The sequence below is a fragment of the Schistocerca nitens genome, chromosome 1, assembly GCF_023898315.1.
Source record: "Schistocerca nitens isolate TAMUIC-IGC-003100 chromosome 1, iqSchNite1.1, whole genome shotgun sequence".
In the NCBI taxonomy this organism is placed as follows: Eukaryota; Metazoa; Arthropoda; class Insecta; order Orthoptera; family Acrididae; genus Schistocerca; species Schistocerca nitens.
Genome location: NC_064614.1, coordinates 1,144,318,855 through 1,144,339,133, shown reverse-complemented (window position 1 = coordinate 1,144,339,133; position 20,279 = coordinate 1,144,318,855). Strand labels below are relative to the sequence as shown.

Genomic DNA, 20,279 nt, shown 5'->3' with positions numbered 1-20,279 from the left:
ATATAATATTCCTTTGGAATTTTTAAAATTCAGGGTTGCCACAAGTTTCCCCAAGTGAAATTCCCTGACGTTTCCCTGATTTCCAGACAAATTTTAGCATTTTTCCCTGACAAATTTTAAGATCTCAAGGGTAAGTAAAGACACAAGTTGACAAAAAAATTTAAGGACTTCTGTATTTCTAAATGTGTGAGCAAAAAATCTTAGGTACTAAAATCCACATCTTTTGTAATGAGCTGTTTTCAGACGGAGAAAGCAAGCCAAGATTGTATGTGTTTCATTAAGATCACTGATGTTATTTTATTTCAATAAAACAAAACCCATTGTGTATGTTTTATTTTACAGGTATTGTATGATCAAGAAATATGTGAGTACATAGTGTACTGACTGCCTGGGACTGCCATGATTTTCTTCTTCTTATCACCCATACTTTCTAATATATAAACTACTTTCAAAGTGCAAAAATATACGAAAATAAATAAAATGTCTACAAAACGCCACACTGCACAATGTACTTGCAGTGAGACAGTTGCAATTCCTGAAATCCATTGCCATAGCTTCTGGCCTGCCAAGGAGCACCGGAGTCCTGGGTCCATGGATAAACCACAAAAATCCGCCACATTATGCCACACACAAACAGACCTGGTCTGCGAGCAGATCTGCAAGACTAGATCCGCTGGGCAGGGAATGTACATTAGTGGGAAACAATGGGCTTCAGATCAGCATGCCTGGTCCATTACAGATACCCACAGAAATAGCTTTCAGTTTTGGCCTGTAGTAGAAGTCTACTCATGTGACCGGCTATTCACATGTCTCGGACACCATGCTGAGGAAATGAGACTGGTTAAGTGGGGAGAAGGGAAAAGAGAGGTGGGAAGTGACAACAGGTTATAGAAGTAGTAGGAATAGGACTTTCTCAGACAGTATTGTTGTGAATGTGGAAAATAGATTTGATCTGTTGTCACAGTTGGAAACTGATGAGCCACAAGCAGATGTAGGAGTAGACAGGACACAACAAACTTTCAGCAAGTGTTTGAAAAGTAAGAAGATGATGAAATTTTTTTTGTTATGTAGTTTACACGAGTTGGCCGACTGTTGCAGGATGAACTAATGTCAGGTTACCGGGTCAAGTTTTTTTAAACCTAGTGCCAGTCTGGGTCAGGTGATAGAGGCTGTAGGTTCACTTTGCAAAGACTTCACAAAGGAAGACACTATGGTAATAGTGGGTGGGGCAGGTAACAACATGGACAGGAACCCTAATTATTCAATTTAAAGTGACTTGGTAAAGATAGCTTCAGCAATGGGGCATACTGGTGTTGGGCTTGTGTCTATCGTGAGGCACCATGATTGGCCTCATTTAAACTCTTCTGTTAGGAGAGTTAATTTTGAAATGGAAAGGCTGCTTGAATCAGGTATGGGGGTCTCATATTGGTGTGGCTCCTGTTGACTCCATCAATAGGATGGGACTATACTAGGTATGGCCTTCACATCAACAGGAAAAGTAAGGGAAAAGTGCCTAGGCTAATAGCAAATATGGGAGTTGATGTAATCGATCACAGATGGTAAAGTACTAGTTGTTACAAGTGACAGAATAGCAGTTTTTTTTTTCTTTTCCTTTTTTTGAGGTAGGGAGGGCAGAAACAAAAGATGTTCAGACACAGGCTGAAAATGATATTCACATTGATAAAACAGGCAGTTAGAAAGCAAATTTTAATGTACACAATTCATGGAGAAAGCCTCTGACTGAAACTAGAGACACTCAAAAATTTGACAGGACAATTAGGTTCATCCAGTTGTAATTCAACCAGTGTACAAAATCAGTTATCCTTATTCAATCAGAATACCAAAGGACTAAGGAGTAAGCTTTACGAGTTGCTTATTTGTGTTGAAGAATTAGAGGTGAGCAAACCAATTGATTTAATCTGCCTCTCTGAACATCATGTGATCACTGGTATAGATATGTTACATGTTACAGGATTCAAGTTAACTTCTTATTGCTGTAGAAAAAATATGGAGAAAGGAGGAGCTGCCACATTTGTCAGAAACTGTTTTGGTTTCAAGAATATTGATATTAATAATTTTTACTCACAGCAGCAGAAGCTCGTGCAACAAAAGTATTATTTCATAATATGTCCTTTATAATAGTAAGTACATACAGATATAACAGAGGGAAACATTCCACGTGGAAAAATATATCTAAAAAGAAAGATGATGAGACTTACCAAACAAAAGCGCTGGCAGGACGATAGACACACAAACAAACACAAATGTGTGTCTATCGTCCTGCCAGCGCTTTTGTTTGGTAAGTCTCATCATCTTTCTTTTTAGATATAAGTACATACAGATCACCTTCAGGAAATTTTAAGCTCTTTGTAAAGAATCTGGAAGCCCTGTTGTCCCAGCTCACAGCAAAAAACAAGGAAATGGTGGTTACTGGTGATTTTAATGTGGATTTATTGAAAAGCTCTGTCAGTGAAAAATTATTGCAATCAGTAACACTATCATTCAATTTAGTTCCTACTGTGAACTTTGCCACCAGGATATGTAAATGCTCTTAGATTGCTGTTTATAATATCTTTGTAGACAAATCTAGGGAAAAAAGTCATATCACAGCACCAATAGCAAATGGGCTATCTGATCATGACATGCAGCATCTTGTTTTAAAAGATGAAACTTGCCAGGATAAAAAAATCTGTTAAATCTGAGTACATAAGGGTAATAAATCAATCAAAAATTGAGAAATTCAGGAAATTGCTCAAAGACATTAACTGCAAAGATGTTTACAATACTTCTGACTCAAATGAAAAACACAAAGTGTTCGTTAATAAAGTTACTTCTACTTTTGAAAACTGTTTTCCCCTAAACATAACTCAGATCACACAGAAGTAAAAAAATAAACCCTGGACTACACAAAGAATAAAGATATTCATGTGGGACAAAAAGGAGACTATATCTACTATCCAGGAACAGCTCTGATGCTAGCATTGTAATGCATTACAAAGAATACTACGAAATATTGAAGTAAGTAACCCGGAAAACGAAGCAGCTTTATTATAAGAAAAAGATAATCACATCAGGCAACAAAATAAATAAAAAAAACTGTATGGGATATAGTGAAGCCACAAACAGGTGGGGCCAAAAGGAAAGAGGGACAGATAGTTCTAAAAACAAATGAGACATAGATAACAAGTGCATGTCGTGTTGCAAACATCTTAAACAAGTACTTTATTTCTGTTACTGACAGCTTGGGGTTATCAGGTTCAGTGAACAGTGCAATGGAATATCTGAGACTAGTCTTTAAAAAGAACTTCAGTAAAATAGAAACACCACCCATGTCTCCCAAACAAGTAGCAGCCATCATAAAATCCTTAAAATCTAAGCATTCGGGGGTATGATAACATATCAACAAAGTTAATCAAAGGGTGCTCACGCAAGTTGTCTGTCTTTAAGTTATTGGTGTATTCACTCTCTTATCAGCAGAAGATTTCCAGAATGGATAAAATATGCTGAAGTTATGCCTCTCTTGAAGAAGGGGGATAAAGTGATACCCTCAAACTACTGACCAAAATCACTTTTGCTGGCTTTTTCAAAAATATATGAAAAGTTTGTGTTCAAGCATCTGACTGCAAATAATATATTGCCCAAGTCACAGTTTTGGTTTCTTAAGGATTCTGACAGAGAGAAAGCTGTTTACACTTACACTGGAAGTGTACTTAATTCATTAGATAATACATTAGAGGCTATTGGCATTTTCTGTGACCTGTCAAAAGCCTTTGACTGTGTGACATGCAGATTGAAGAGGTTGACAGTCGACAGTGTTAATTTTCTGGGATTACAACTTGATAATAAATTCAGTTGGGAAGGGCATACCACAGAACTGCTGAAGCACCTAAAAAGTCTATATTTGCTGTGAGAATGATGTCAGATGTAGGAGATAAAAATATAAAAAAACTTGCATACTTTGCTTACTTTCATTCTATTCTGTCATACAGGATCATATTCTGGGGTAACTAATCAAACCGAGCAAAAGTTTTTAGCGTGCAAAAGCGTGTAACAAGATCATCATGTAGAAACCTGTTCAAGGAACTTTGTATTCCAACCACTGCTTTTCAGTATATTTATTCCTTAATGAAATTTGTTGCAAGTAAAATATATGTATTTCCAGCCAATAGCTCAATACCAGGAATAATAACAATCTACATGAAGAATTAAAATCACTTGCCTTGGTCCAAAAAGGGATCCAATATTCAGGAACACACGTTTTCAATAAACTGCCAGCAACCATTTAAAACTTGGTTTCAGATCAAGCACGGTTTAAACAGAGTTTGAAAGATGATCTTATAGGCAAACCCTACCCTATAGATGAATATCTTAACAGGGACTGTTAGACCAGTTTAAGTAAAAAGTCTGTTAGATTTCAGTTTTGACAGCACTTGGCCACAACAGTAGAGATTAGATTTTTTGTGAATGATAAATTTATTAAAAGTGTGTAACAATGTTTAATTAATTGTATTAATTCTGTAAATATTAGCAGTTCCAGTTCACTGTAATGTATTTACTTATTTTGACAATCTCCTGCAAATGATCAGGGTAGTAAGTATTATATTCATATGTTTTATGATTTTTTTTTTTTTAGTCTATGGAGCAAAAACTGAATCTAATCTAATCTCATCCAACTAACTGTGATGATCAATCCATGCAACAGAACTTGTTGCAAATACTCTGAGAATCAATACTAATGAGGATAGATAGCAAACCCATCATAAAGAAGATTCCTGAGCCACATACAGGCACATGGAAAAGACAGAGAGAGAGAGAGAGAGAGAGAGAGAGAGAGAGAGAGAGAGAGACACACACACACGACCTCCATCCCCAACTGCTGCATCAACAATCTCTGAGAATAAGATCGAAACGAACGACTCCTCACATATCTCTGCTTCTCGTCAGCAGCTGCTAGGCTAGCGGCATGAAGTGGTGGCTGGGGGGAGTGGTAGAAAGGAAAGAAGCAGTAAGAATGAGAGAGTAGGGAAGCGGAACACATATTCAGTGGCCCCAGCCAACAATGATGCAGGATGTTTCAGCAAATAAACGGTTAGGTGAAGATGGATAACACAAAATATGAGAGGCATTCAATAAGTAAAGCAACACACTTTTTCCTCACCAGTTTTAGTTGAAAAATGCGAAATTTGTTGTGTGACATCTGGAAATTTCCTGCTTTAGCTCATACAGTTTCCCTAAGTTTTGATAGTTGACGGTGATATACATAGTCTTCAAAATGATGTCTGTAATGGAGGTGCGTTCCAAGCTGAGAGCTGTCATTGAGTTTCATTTGGTCGAAGCCCAGAGCTTCACAGATATTCATAGGCACTTGCAGAACGTCTACTGAGACCTGGCAGTGAACAAAAGCATAGTGAGTCATTGGGTGAAGCACCTGCCACCATCACAAAAAAAGTAACGTAAACCTGTCCAATTTCCCGCATGCTGGCTGACCGCCCACAGCTGAGACTCCTACGATATTGGAATATGAGGACACTCATTCAAGTTGGTCAATGAATAAAAATCAAAATCCTCACTGCTCTCTTGGATGTCTGTGTTGGTAGTGCTGACACACTCATCCACCAGTTGGGGTACTCAGTGGTGTGTGTCCGCCAGGTTTATCGCCGCCAAGAGAACCAAAGACCATCTGTACAGAATTTTTTGCATGTTATGATGCTGATCATGATAATTTTTTGTCAAATACAATCACAGGTGATGAAACTTGGGTTCATCAATTCGAACTGGAACCAGACCACCAATTTCCCAAAGATAAAGTTCAAAGCCGCACCCTCAGTTAGTGAAGTCAGGCGACAGTCTTCTGGGACTGTGACGGAGTTATTCTGTTTGATGTCCTCCCTCACAGTGCAACGATCAACTGAAATGTATCGTGCTACCATCAGGAAACTGAAGAAACTACTTCAGCATGTTTGTTGCCACAAATGCATACTAACTTCTTCACCAATGACAATGAAAAGCATCACACAAGTCTGCAAACCCAAACAGAGCTCACAAAACTTCACTGAACTGTTGTTCCTCATCCACTTCTATCTGTTTGGCCAAATGAAGGATGCACTCCACGGAAATCAGTACATGGATGATGATGCAGCAAGACACTGGCTCTGACTTCAACCAGTAGAGTGGTACCATGCGGGCATATAGGCACTCCCAGTAAGGTGGTATAAGGTTGTCACACTGAATGGAAATTATGGTGAAAAATAGGGTTTCGTAGCCAAAAGAGTGGGGAATAATATAGTGTATTGAATAGTGAATAAAACCAACTTGCTTTCAGAAAAAAAAAAATGTTGTATTACTTGTTGAATGCGCTTCGTACTGTATGTAGAAGAATCAAGAGGGGAAAAATAAGAATAGAAAATTAAAAACTTAAGTGCTCCGATTAGAAAGGATATCAAACAACAGTCTTTCACACCTACTGTTTGGTCTGCAAATCAAAGAAGCAATAACACATTTAAAATAAAGATTCAGAAGTGAGATTAAACTACAGGGTGAGAGGGTGTCAACGATAAACGGCAATCACACTGTTAGCTGCAGTGAAAGTGAGGAGGAACTGTAGAATCTGTCAAATGAAAAGAATAGCACACATTAGGGATTGAGTGTAAATGTAAGATGGATGGAAGTAATGAATCGCAGCATATACGAGATTAGTGAAACTCATCAAAAATGGGGGCCACGAAGTAGATTAAGTTACAGAATCGTTGTATCCTGAAGCAAAATAACATGACAAATTAAGCACGGATGACATAAAAAGCAGACCAGCACAGACAGGGCATTCCTGGATAAAAGAATTCTACTGTTATCAAATATTGTCCTTTATTTGACAAAGAAATTTCTGGTAATGCATAATGGAGGAAAGTAAGTGATTCATGGACTCTGGGAAAAATCAGAAAAACAGAACATCCAAGATCTTGTGCTTTGGAAGGATACTAAAAATTAGATGTACTGATGAGAAATGAGTAGATTCCGCACAGAAATGGTGAAGAGAGGAACATGTGTAAAACACTGAAACAGACAGACAGGATGACAGGATGTATGTCAAGGCATCAAGAAATAACTTCTATTGTACTTGAGGTAGCTGCAGAGGGTAAAAACTGTAGAGTAAGACAGAGATTGAAATAAATGCAACAAATAATTGAGATCACTGGGTGCAAATGCTACTCTGAAATGATTAGGTTGTTGGCACTATATATATCATTTGCACCCAATGATCTCAAGAGAGAGAGAGAGAGAGAGAGAGAGAGAGAGAGAGAGAGAGAGAGAGAGAGAGAGAGAGAGAGAGCATGAGTGGTGGTGGTGGTGGTGGTGGTGGTGGTGGTGGTGGTGGATTACGAAGTATGGGCTATTTCCTAGAACAATCAATGGTGGAGTGGGGCCACTATGAAAAATAGGCTATTTCCTAAAGCAATCAATGATATCAGACTAACCTTATAGAGGAAGATCTTCGACAAAACCATATGAGAAGTTCTCATCTATGACAAGAAGCAAAAGAGAAGTTACAAGGAGAGCCAAAACACATTGATAGTTGAATCTACAGTGCAAATTTTTACAAAGGATAAGACTGAGCAGAGAGACTACCCTTAAGGATGCGTTTACCAAGAACTTCACACATTTATTACATTATACACTAAAAAAGAAATTGACTATTAAGTTATGTTAACATCGTCCAAAAATTTTCTTTAACTGGAGAGTCATTTACTTTATGGTATGTCACTATTAGACTGACATATGCATCACAATCACTCCAACTGCCATAATCAATGCTCCTTTCATGCCTTGTCACAGTTTGCCTTTGGAATAACATGACATCACTTTTATTCTTAAAACTAGCTGACAAATCTGGCACTGCCCAGGTATTCATTTTGCCAATTTCCTATCAGAAACAAAAACAAAAAATGAACTGTGTTTTTAGCGAAGCACAGAAGAAATTTCATTTCCACATATTCATCACAATGACCTTCGAAATTATGACACAGTTGTACAAACAAATATGCATAATGAACGAAAGTATAAGTTCTGTAACCACATTAACAAACATGATCCTGTGCACTGGGTGCAGCTTCTTCACGTGTCTACAACACAATTTTGTAAACATCTCTATGGCAATTCCTCTTCATAGCTCTACAGATGGCTATCGTTTCCACCTACAGCTGTTTGCACTTCACAGTTCAAAGCTGTAAAAAGCACTGCCAGATGTCAGCAATTTCCTCACATCACCTCGACTATAAGAGTGTCTTAGGCAGCAGTTTTTCCATGTCTCTCGCTCTTTATGACATCTTATCTGCTGAACTATAATAGGTAAGTGGTTCTTAGCCCCACAGCAATTGTTGCCTGACAGTAACAGGTGTGTGTACTAAGTCTGATTGGAATCAGTCCAATGATTTAGGGGAGATATGAAACACACACACACACACACACACACACACACACACACTTAACATATGTATGGATGGAGGACTGTGTAACACTAGACAGTATTCCCTAGGAACATGGAACTTTTTTTATTCAAGTGTTTCATAAATATGTGGCATTTAATCATACACACTAACTCTCAAACAAAACATTTTAACTACCAGTAGTTCCTCACCTACTGTTTTTGCATCCAGGCCGTTTTCATTCATGTGACTCAGTACCTCTTGTAGAAAGGTACACAAATACAGGAAGACATTCTTCCTCTGTTCAGGCAGCTGCATGACAATCTAAATTTGAAAACCAAAATGAGCAAAATAGGAAAATTTACAACAAAAGATACTACTTAAATTTGAAAACAATTATGTTATGAATCCTGCATTGTGCTCAGACCACAAGAAAAGATGATATTTTTGTGACTTATTAAGTAGTTAATTGATTATCCATTCAAAAATCAATATTACAATGATGTTAGACATTTCAAGTAAGTATAGAGAGAAAACAGAATTAAAAATTAATTGAGTCATACATGCAAACAGGTATTTACTTGGAAGTCTAGTTTAACACTACCTACAGAGTGCTCTTTTGTATATGCATAATTTCAAACATTTGTCTGATGGCATGCCCTATTGCCACACCTGTGGATCAAACTGAAAAGGCTACTTCAACAAACAGCCAACCAAAGTATATCACGCTATACAGATAAATTACTTTGAAGTATTTTTAAGATAATTATTGTGTCATTGAAGCTGTAAATCTCCGAGTTCTCTTTCAAATTAACTTTCTATGAGGATGACATGATGGATATTTTTCATTTTACTGGACAAAATATTAAGTCACCCTCTTATATGGGCATGGTGGTACCACCACTGATAAACATCACAGCAATGAGGTAATGTGTATGTTCAGTCAGCACAGTCAGATGGGTCAACATGGAGGCGATACAGAAAGGAAGTATTGTTTTGGATGTGCCAATGACCACACCATGAATGGAGTTGCTCAATTAGTTGGTATATCAATGTGGATTTTCCAACTCGCATACAAGATATAGTGTAACACATGAAGCTATGTAACATGGCATATGAACAGTGGTTGTCACAAGATTTTAACTGACAGGAACCGGAGGAGTGTCACATCTTGTCAATGACAACTGGTTTCTAACCTGACAAAAACTGCTGCTGTCAGTGAATGTTAGTCCATCTCAACCAGATCCCAAGCAAACTTTGTTAAGGTAATGCAATGGACATGCGGCACACAATGCTGCACTAGTTCGACAGGCCAAACACACAAACTGGACAGTAGAGGATTGGAAGCATGTAGTATAGCCTGATGAGGTGAAATATTGTCCCTTTTCAATAATACAAGACACTGAAGGCACAAAGGCCCAGTGAATTGTTTAATCTCTAGTGTATGGAAAGTGTAATTGAGGCTGGAGATGGTTCTTTGATGTTTTAGGGGTGTTTCCCATACCCTAACTTTGACTGACTCCTTTAGATTCCGGTGAACAGAAATCAAGAAGTTTATTTCAACATTCACAGCGACCAAGTGTGCCCTTTCTTCAGAATTGGCATAATGAGCATGCTGTGGACACTTATTTCTTTTAAGATGACAACAGGTGTGTTCATATGGCTGCACACATTTGTTCCTGAGTGACAGAAATATAGGCACTGTATTATACCCCTACTGGCCTGCTACTACACTGAGTTAATCCTACAGAAAGTATCTGGGACAATTTGGACCAATGGGTGAAATAAAGCAATTAACACCCCGCCTATTTTGGTAACTGTACAAGATCTAATTACCAGTGAATGGCTTTAACAGACACAGCATACCTGAGAAAATTTTTGGCCCCACCTGACTAAACTGAGGCCATTATCACCGCTAGAGGTGTGTTACATGGTATTAGCATGTCATCTTCTGCCAGTGACTGTCTTGTGTACTTATATAAATGAGTGTGTTATGTAGAAATTTGAGTATCAGTAGCGAAAATCATTATCTGTATTAGAATGTGCTATTATTGTAATTTCTTTAGTCTGCAAACAAACAAGAGGCATTACTTGCAGAATAATGTTACTGGGTCTTATGCAGTCTCTCAACTCATTTGGCTCACTGCCTTCTCGATGTGCACGATTTAGTCCTAGTTGTGCATTACAGAAAAAAAAAAAATTGGTAATACACTATGAATGTGACAAGTGAAGGGTAAAAGTTTTCACCCAACATTGCTGAGATGAGCACACTTTGCAAACAACAAAAATTAAAACTTCCTGCACAATAAAAGGTAGGGTAACATTTGAAAGCAGCCATGTTCTATATCAGCTTTGCTGCAATTACTGTACAGCATTCTATGTGGGTATGACAAGTAACCAATTGTCTACTCACGATTGGCCACCGTCAAACTGTGGCAAACTGCAATCTGAACTGTCCTGTTGTTGAACATTTTGCACACCACCAATAAATTACTTCAGCAGCTGCTTCACTACAAAGGCTATTTGGATACTCCCTCCAAGCACAGGTTTCTCTTAACCAAGCAAATGGGAATTGTCTCTCCAACATGTCGCGCGCACTCACTATCCCACTGGCACAAACCTTTGCTAACTTGTTCCACTTTCTCACCTTGCCTTTTCCCTTCTCTCTTCTGTCCATACCACTACTCCTCCATCCGGATCATACACAGTCTTCTCTCCACCCCCCTCCACCCTTTTCTCCCCCACCCAAACCCTTTTCCCTCCATCACTTTTTGTTGTGCCATCTGAACTCCTTGTGCAGCTATGAAGTCACCTGTTCAAAGACCTAGCTCTTTTACACTACCCCCTCCTTGCATTCTTGCCTATTTCCTCTCCACCTCTATCAGCTCAGGCACCTGCTTTCGAAAATTAGTCTTGCCGTAGCCATGGGAGTGTGCGCCTGGGTGTCTGTATAGTGTGCGTGCAAGTGTGTTGTTGCTGGAAAAACTGCTAGTGCTTGAAAGCTAGTGTGAATGTTTTTTCTGTTGTGTGCTATTGTGCTCCACACATTGATCCATTATAGGTAAATGGTTGCCTTTCCCTTATTTTACATATTACTTCATCCAGGAATTTTCATTAGTGTTAGAGCAAACTGTGTTTGTTGCTGTTGTTGTCCTCCGTCTGAACACTGGTTTGATGCGGCTTTCTGTGCTACTTTATGCTGAGCAAGCCACCTCATCTCCAACTAACTACTGCAACTTATATTCTTTTGAATTTGCTTATTGTATTCATCTCTTGGCCTCACCTATGATTTTGTAATTAAAGTGATATTAAAGTGGTGATTCCTTAATGTATTAGAATGTGTCCTGTCAACTGATCCCTTCTACCAGTCACACTGTGCCACAATTCTTTTTTCCCTCCCCAGTTCTAATCAGTACTTTCTCATTAGTTGTTACCTACCCATCTAATCTACAGCATTCTTCTGGAGCACCCCATTTCAAAAGCTTCTATTCCCTTCTTGTCTCAACTGTTTAGCACCCATGTTTCACTTCCATACAATGCTACACTCACCTTCCTAACACTGAAATATATATTCAATGTTAACAAATTTCTCTTCTTCAAAAAAGCATTTCTTGCCATTGCCAGTTTGCATTTTATATCTTCGCTAGTTCAGCCATTGTCAGTTATGTCGTTGTCCAAATAGGAAACTCATTTACTGCTTTAAATGCCTCATTTCCTAATCTAATCCCCTCAGCATCACCTGATTTAATTAGACTATATTCCATTATCCTTGTTTTGCTTTTGCTGATTTTCATCTTATCTCCTTTGAAGACCCTGTCCATTCCGTTCAACTGCTCATCCAAGTTCTTTGCTGTCTCTGACAGAATACAAAATCTAAAATTCCCCTCTACTACACAACAAGTGGAAAAATTCCCAACAGGACCTCTTGTACTTACAGCAAAAATTACAATCTAATTGCTATTATAGTGTTGTTGTGGTCTTCAGTCTAGAAACTGGTTTGATGCAGCTCTCAATGGTACTCTATTCTGTACAAATTACTTCATCTCCAAGTAACTACCGCAACCTACATCCTTCTGAATCTTCTTAATGTACTCATCGCTTGGTATCCCTCCATACAAAAGGAAAAAGTGACAATCTGAGTGTTAAATCAAAAAAGATGTCTCCCACAATCTGGAGAAACAGCCAATGCTTCTGATTTTTCTGCATATCTGTTGAATTTAATCTTTATCTTCCTATTTCTTGTTTTCATAAATATCAAAATATGTAAAGTTCTAAACTTACTTGTGTTTGCTGTTGACTGATAGTGGTTTATGATACATAAATACAAAAGTATCAATTATTGACAAAATTAAATAATTTTGTCAATAAGTACAAAACTAATATTTATGAAGTAATTACCTGTTTACACTGCAGGTAATTGCTGGACGCATTCAGGCAAATATTATGTAAATTGTACGGTATAACTGGCTCCGCAGTGGATTCCAGAAGTAAGAGTAAAGCTTCAGCAACTGAATGAACACTGCCAGCTATTTAACAGTTAAGTGAAAAAGTCAAATGCAATACGATACATGGAACCCGTTAAATGTATAAATAATCACGTTACAAAGCAGCTATACAATTTATCTAGAAATATTCAAGTTACAATTTACAGATCTATTATATTGGCCTCACAACAAAAGAGAAAAAAAACCTTATACTGTTGTGTGTGCTAGTATGATTTTGTCCAACTGCAGCACAGTTAGTGAACCCTTTGACTGCAACATGTGATACTTTGTGGCCATGGTGGAACACTGCACTGGCACAGCTCATGTGCTGGGTGCCTAGTACTTCCAATGCAGTTACTATGTTTCAGTGTTATTATTACTCTGACATTTAGACTTTTATTGGGCAATTTAGAACTACTTATTTACAATATTTACTGCAGCTTGTAATGCCAACACATCATTTCAACAAAAAATTGAAGATGCAAAATCAATGGATATCACTGGTTTTATAGCAAATAAAGTGTGGTGAAATTCTGTTGGAAGCACTTACGATGAACAAACAACAGAGTCATCCATCTGTTAGATCTACAGCATACTACAAAGTCTGGAGCAGGAACAGCAAAAGTGCACATGTCTAACTGGGAATGCAGTTGTGTACGCCAAATTGAGGTTAGAGCAAATAAATGTGTGTGGTGAGAGTCTGCTAGTTATGATGCGCCATATGGACTGTGTTCCACCACAGAGAAATGATAAAGAAGCACAAGTCTGAAAGGCAGTCCACTGCAATCAAAGGGTCAACTGTAAATACCATCCACATTTTTGATTAACTGACTCCCTCTATTAATCTATTCACCTATAGTTCACTGCTTACTTTCACTGATTTTCATCTACAACTACATGACTTCTTCCGTTTACATGTAAGTGTGTGGCAGAGGATTCATCCAACAACATTCAGACTACTACTCCACCATTCCAGTACCTACCAATGTGCAGGAAAAATGAACACTTGCATCTTTTCATTGTAGCTCTAATTTAGTGTATTTTATCACAACGATCATGTCTACCTAGGTAGGATAGCATTATCAAAATATTTTCACGTTTAGAGGAGAAAGTCTGTATTGAAATTTCATAAGAAGATCTCACTGCAATGAAAAACACTTTTGTTTTAATGTTTGCCACTTGAACTAACATATCATATGCATGACACACTCACTATTTCACAAAAATTCAATATGAGCTGCCTTCTCTGAACTTTTTTGATGTCCTATGTCAATCCTATCTGTGCAATACCATATCGCACAGGAATACTATAGAAGAGGACAGGCAACTTTAGTGTACACAGTCTCTTTATATGACCTATTGCATCTTAAGTGCTCTGCAATAAAACTGTCTTTGGTTCACCTCCCCCCAACAACTTTATCTATGCCCAGCTGAACTGTTTAAAACTTGTGTGATTAATAGCATAGCCGAAAGTTAATCAATTTAGGCAACTGCCTTTTTGCACTGTACAAATATCTTATCAATCACTATGCAACTGGTTTTGATCACAAGTCACTAGTAAGAACAGTGTCAAAAGCCTTCCGGAAAACTAGAAATACAGAATAAATTAGAGATTCCCTATTGAAAGCATTCATTATTTTGTATGAAAAAAGAGCTAGCTGTGTTTCACAAGAACAATATCTTTTGAATCTGTGCTGACTGTGTCAATAGTTCATTTAATTCAAGGTCATCCAGAATATAACTTATTTAATTCTTGTAAATAATCCCTTACTAGTTAAGATCACAAAAATTATTTACGACAATATTATGAAATGGATATACTGTTACCAAATAAAGGAGCTACTGAGCCACAGGCACGCACAATGAAAGGACTAATTTAAGCTTTTGGCCAATAGTAAGCGCACAAACATTCACACAAGTGCAAATCATACACATGTGGCCTCTGTCTACAGCTGCTGTGGCCCGACTACAGACTGACATGAGCAGCAATGTAGAGAGTGTGGTGGGGCTAAGGAAGAGGTGTGGGGCAGGAAGATCGAGGAATAGCAGGGTAGGGGTGGGGAAAGGAAGTGTGCTGCCCTGTCAGAGTGAAAGAGAGCATACAGGGATGTGGTAGGAAGATTATAAGGCTGATAGGTGCTTGGGTGGGGGGGCAGAGTGCGGGGGGGGGGGGGGGGGGGAGAAAACAGGGAAGAAGTAGAGAAGGGGAAAGGCTAGTGATTGCTTGAAGATTATAAGGCTGATAGGTGCTTTGGGGGGGGGGGCAGAGTGCGGGGGGGGGGGGGGGGGGGGAGAAACGGGAGAGAGAACAGGGAAGAAGTAGAGAAGGGGAAAGGCTAGTGGTTGCTTTGGCATGTATAGTGCTGGAGTGGAAGCAGGGAAGGGACAGGCAGGTGGAAGACTGGAAATAGTGAATGTTGCTGCCAGAGGTTTAAGGATGTGTTGTAGGGAAAGTTCCCACCTGCAAAATTCAGAAGAACTGTGTTAGTAGGAAGGATCTAGATTGCGCAGGCTATAAAGCAGTCATTGAGTAGGATCCTTCCTACCAACATTTTTGAATTGTGCTGGTAAGAACCCTACCAACAACATATACATCATTCCTGCAAGCCACAATGTCATAAAACAAACTTTTTCATTCCAATTTAATAACATATTTTCACTTAAAACCAGTTATGATTTTATTTTTTGTGGTATAATACATCTGTTTCATATAGGCACAAAACCAATATGCCAAGTTGGTGTGCTATTTAGACACAAAAAACATTTACCATGCATTTAGGAAAGGTCATCTGCAGCAATGCCTTTGCAGAACTGAGCATTTGGTTGTATGTGGCTTTCATCACTTACCTATATTTTTTTAACAACAAACTACATAGTTGTAGATGTGGGGCGACTGGCTCAAGCAGTGTAGGAGAAAACCCATCTGCTGCTTGGATGGAAAATGATACTGAAACTGATACATACATTGGGGCACAGACTGCATGTGCAAATATTTCTTTTCACTCAATGTGCAGAATACAACAACAGATAATGACGACTATTTATATGGAATTAGATTTTCTACAGCTGTCAGTTCAGTTTATGCCCTCAATCTCTTTCTATTCACTCCAATGTAGTAATTATACGTGTAAGTCACCAAAACTGCCCTATGATCATTTTCAACATACATCTTTACTGATGTATACCTACCCATGTACACAGGAGGAAAATGGTACACTTGCAACAGCCATTTGATTGCACATGCTGTGGAAACTCTCTTGCAGTATGTCAAAGTCTGTATACAATTGTGCGTTAAATGTGAGAGCATTAAACATTTCCCACATGCTTTGCTATATCTTTATAGAACTGTTAAATCACAATTGTTTTACGAGAAGATTTATGATGGTTGTGGGGGTTACACTGTACTTTAATAGACTAAATTTTTTTTTGAACCTGGGGATCATGCTAAGATACGGTCAATAAAGATGGTTTAATTATGACAATTTAACTAACATGTGACAATTAAACCAAAATGCTCTTGGACACATCAGGGGGGGAGAGAAGATTTTTGAAGTGCCACCTTTCTATCACCAATGAAGGCTTGGAGTGAAATTGAGATCCTTTATGAGATTATCAAGTGACAAAACTGTGGAGGTAAGAAGTGGTGAAATATTAATAAAAAATTTAACACTGAATAAGTAACATGAAAACTGTACATTCCTTCTTGAATCATATGTTAGGTTCTAAGGAATTTTAAGGAAATTCTGAGTTATCAGGTACGCCAATAAAAACAACTTTCAGATAAAACGGCATTGTGGTTTACAGCAGTACGAAGTAAACCCAATAACAAGAAATTGAATGGTTCCATCAATACAACAAGGCATAATATTGCATGTATTCAGCATTTGCAAAAAGTTGAGCAAGATCACATCATTCTTCTCTACCCTTCATAGTCATCGTACCTTCAAATTTAACAATATAGCATGGAAACCAACACCACTGGGAATCCTAGACTTGTGAAAACAAATCATTTAACATGATTTTCATTCATGAAAAATGGAAACTTAAAAAAGTGGAACCAAAATCAAATAAACACTCAAGACACTCTCCGTATGAAGTTTCTGGTTCCAAAACGTATTTCTGTTAGACAGTGCCGATGCAGAGGAGTTTAGTATTTTAATGTGACTAAATTCCTAAAAATAGTCAATAAATATCCAAAAGAAAAATCTTGTAATTACTTTCACAGAACAGCAACGCAGTACCTGTTGTTCTTCATCCAACTCCTCTTTATGGGTCAACATACTGTTTTCCCGTTAAGTGAATTTACCGAAACATCAATTAAAGAACTACTGAAAAGAAGGCCTGTTTGCTGCAAAGGATACGCAGAGGATCAGGTGAGCCATTATCGAGCCAGTTTCTAATTTGCAAAATTTCTGAATGCAAACCAGGCTGTTCAAACAAGTGCGGCTGTTTTAGTCCATGCCTGTAGAGGTGGTCAACCAGAAACCATATTTCCTTTGGTATTGGGTATGGATCCTGCGTTGATGTTACTTCCTTATTGCTTTCCTGTACAGAAGGAAGGGAAAAAAATAGTCCTTTATTTACAAATTAAGTTTCTGAGGTTATTACTATAGTCTTATTCTATAGTCAACACTTACCAGTTCAACAAGCCTGCCAACAGGTATTTCACGTATTGGAAGTGTAATATACACTAGTGCTTCAATTGATGCTCCAAAGCAACTACGCTCATATGTTCCTGTAAGAACAGCGTGCAAATGTGAAACTATTTTTTGCCTAACAAATTATTATTTAACTTCCAATTGCTGAGTAAATCTGTGAAATTTGCACCAGAGAAGGCAACATATCAGTCCTGGGAATTCCAAGACCATATCAAAAACTTTGCAGTAGTTTCACAGACTAGCCCAGACATACAAAAAGAAGTGAGCAGTGGACTTTAATTTATATATGTAAGAGAGAGAAGAGTTACTAAAATATTTTTTACGGATGATAAATGGAATGTTCAGTCTAATGGGAATACAATATTTTTATGTAATATAATAACAATTCAACAATTTTCAGTTTTTTCCCCCCACTTGTACTGTGAAACCATGCTTCCTGCAAATTTCATGATTCTATGTCAACAGAAAATACCCTACAGATTTTCATGAGTGAGTTTTCCACTATCCAAAATATATGACAGAAATGAACATATCTTTTGCTTGAAGTGACTTAGAAGTTTGAAATTTTTACACTGTCAAGAGACCATAGGCCTTAATATGTGACAAATTTGAATTTGATATATCTACCCGTTCCTGAGAAAAGGGGTTCTAAACAGTTGGACAAACAGACAGACAGACAAAGTGACCGTATAAAAGTTCTGTTTTTACATATTGTGACATGGACCGCTAAAAACCAGATATCAATTATTTCTTCCAGACAGGAAATAATAAGCACATTGAATGACAACAGAAATAATGAAATATTAGCAAAGGTAGTATTCGTAACTTGTGAGGGATCATCAACATTAATTTCAACTCTCAGATGGAGTGTAAGTATAGGATTTTTTGGCAATCACCACCACTGAATAGGTACGCTTTCTGCAAGTGCAGGGTATGTATTTATAGTAATGTTTTGGAAAATTCTGCAGAAAGATTTTTTATTGTAAACCAAATGGCAGTTATAAGTGTCGAGGGGCATGAAAGGGAAGCAGTGGTTGGGAAGGGAGTGAGACAGGGTTGTAGCCTCTCCCCGATGTTATTCAATCTGTATATTGAGCAAGCAGTAAAGGAAACAAAAGAAAAGTTCGGAGTAGGTATCAAAATCCATGGAGAAGAAATAAAAACCTTGAGGTTCGCCGATGACATTGTAATTCTGTCAGAGACAGCACAGGACTTGGAAGAGCAGTTGAACGGAATGGATAGCGTCTTGAAAGGAGGATATAAGATTAACATCAGCAAAAGCAAAACGAGGGTAATGGAATGTAGTCAAATTAAGTCGGGAGATGCTGAGGGTATTAGATTAGGAAAAGAGACACTTAAAGTGGTAATGGAGTTTTGCTATTTGGGGAGCAAAATAACTGATGGTGGTCGAAGTAGAGAGGATATAAAATGTAGACTGGCAATGGCAAGGAAAGCTTTTCTGAAGAAGAGACATTTGTTAACATCGAGTATAGATTTAAGTGTCAGGAAGTCGTTTCTGAAAGTATTTGTATGGAGTGTAGCCATGTATGGAAGTGAAACATGGGCGATAAATAGCTTAGACAAGAAGAGAATAGAAGCTTTCAGAATGTGGTGCTACAGAAGAATGCTGAAGATTAGATGGGTAGATCACGTAACTAATGAGGAGGTATTGAATAGGATTGGGGAGAAGAGAAGTTTGTGGCACAACTTGACTAGAAGAAGGGATCGATTGGTGTGGACATGTTCTGAGGCACCAAGGGATCACAAATTTAGCATTGGAGGGCAGCGTGGAGGGTACAAATCGTAGAGGGAGACCAAGAGATCAATACACTAAGCAGATTCAGAAGGATGTAGGTTGCAGTAGGTACTGGGAGATGAAGAAGCTTGCACAGGATAGAGTAGCATGGAGAGCTGCATCAAACCAGTCTCAGGACTGAAGACCACGACCACAACCCTATGCAGAATCCTCAGGAGCTAAAAGAAAGAAAAATATCCATCTAAGGTTACCCGAATGGTGACAGCTAGCCTACAAAATGTCAGAATTTATGGAGTATTGGAGCCAATGCAGTGACATGAAGTTCTCGAAATTATGCTTGCAGAGTTTTAGTTTCCTTGTGGATTGTATACTGAACAGCTCAACACACCAGGCCAAGCTTATACTGAATATTGAATGTAACTGAACTTTCGGAAAGTTTGTCAGCAATTTTAAGGTGCATAGAATGTACCTCTTGATTCGAGAATATATTCAATATACATTACACAAGTACTCTTCATTGTGATTTGTAGACTGGTATCACATGAATTGATGTCATTTGGTAGTGACTGCTTGTTCCAGTTTAACTTTGAACAGTTTGTTCGATTCTGAGTGAGATTAATTACTATACATGTGCATTTCAATAATTATTCATAGGAATTTATATGATCTCCATGTGGCTTTAACTTTCATCAGTAGTGAGCAGTTTCGAACTTCAAGCCTAGGCGATTAGATGAACATCTTTACTAGGGCTATATTGTCTATTACTCCTAGCACGTTCTAAGTGGAAGAGATCTGGCTATCTTTTATGAGTAATCACAAAAAAAAATTTATAACTTCTTGTGATGCTCTGCATCTTTAAAATGATGTGATGAAGGAATAGAAGTAAAAAAAATTACATTAAAACAAATAGAGTGAATAAAAACAATGGTCAAAGTCATTTCAACATAGGTTTAAAATTAAA

The 20,279-nt window shown here is 37.9% G+C and overlaps 1 protein-coding gene across 3 annotated transcripts in view; it reads right to left on the bottom strand.

Moving 5' to 3' along the window:
- The window catches only part of LOC126199634 (inositol polyphosphate 5-phosphatase OCRL), a 108,422-nt gene that overhangs the window by 11,578 nt on the left and 76,565 nt on the right, over window positions 1-20,279 (bottom strand). For all 3 annotated transcript variants that reach the window (XM_049936563.1, XM_049936571.1, XM_049936578.1), the window contains 4 exons: window positions 17,542-17,639; window positions 17,266-17,449; window positions 12,819-12,946; window positions 8,633-8,744 (listed from right to left, as the gene is read on the bottom strand). In XM_049936563.1, the coding sequence (XP_049792520.1) occupies window positions 8,633-8,744; window positions 12,819-12,946; window positions 17,266-17,449; window positions 17,542-17,639 (522 nt within the window). The remainder of the gene's footprint in view (window positions 1-8,632; window positions 8,745-12,818; window positions 12,947-17,265; window positions 17,450-17,541; window positions 17,640-20,279) is intronic.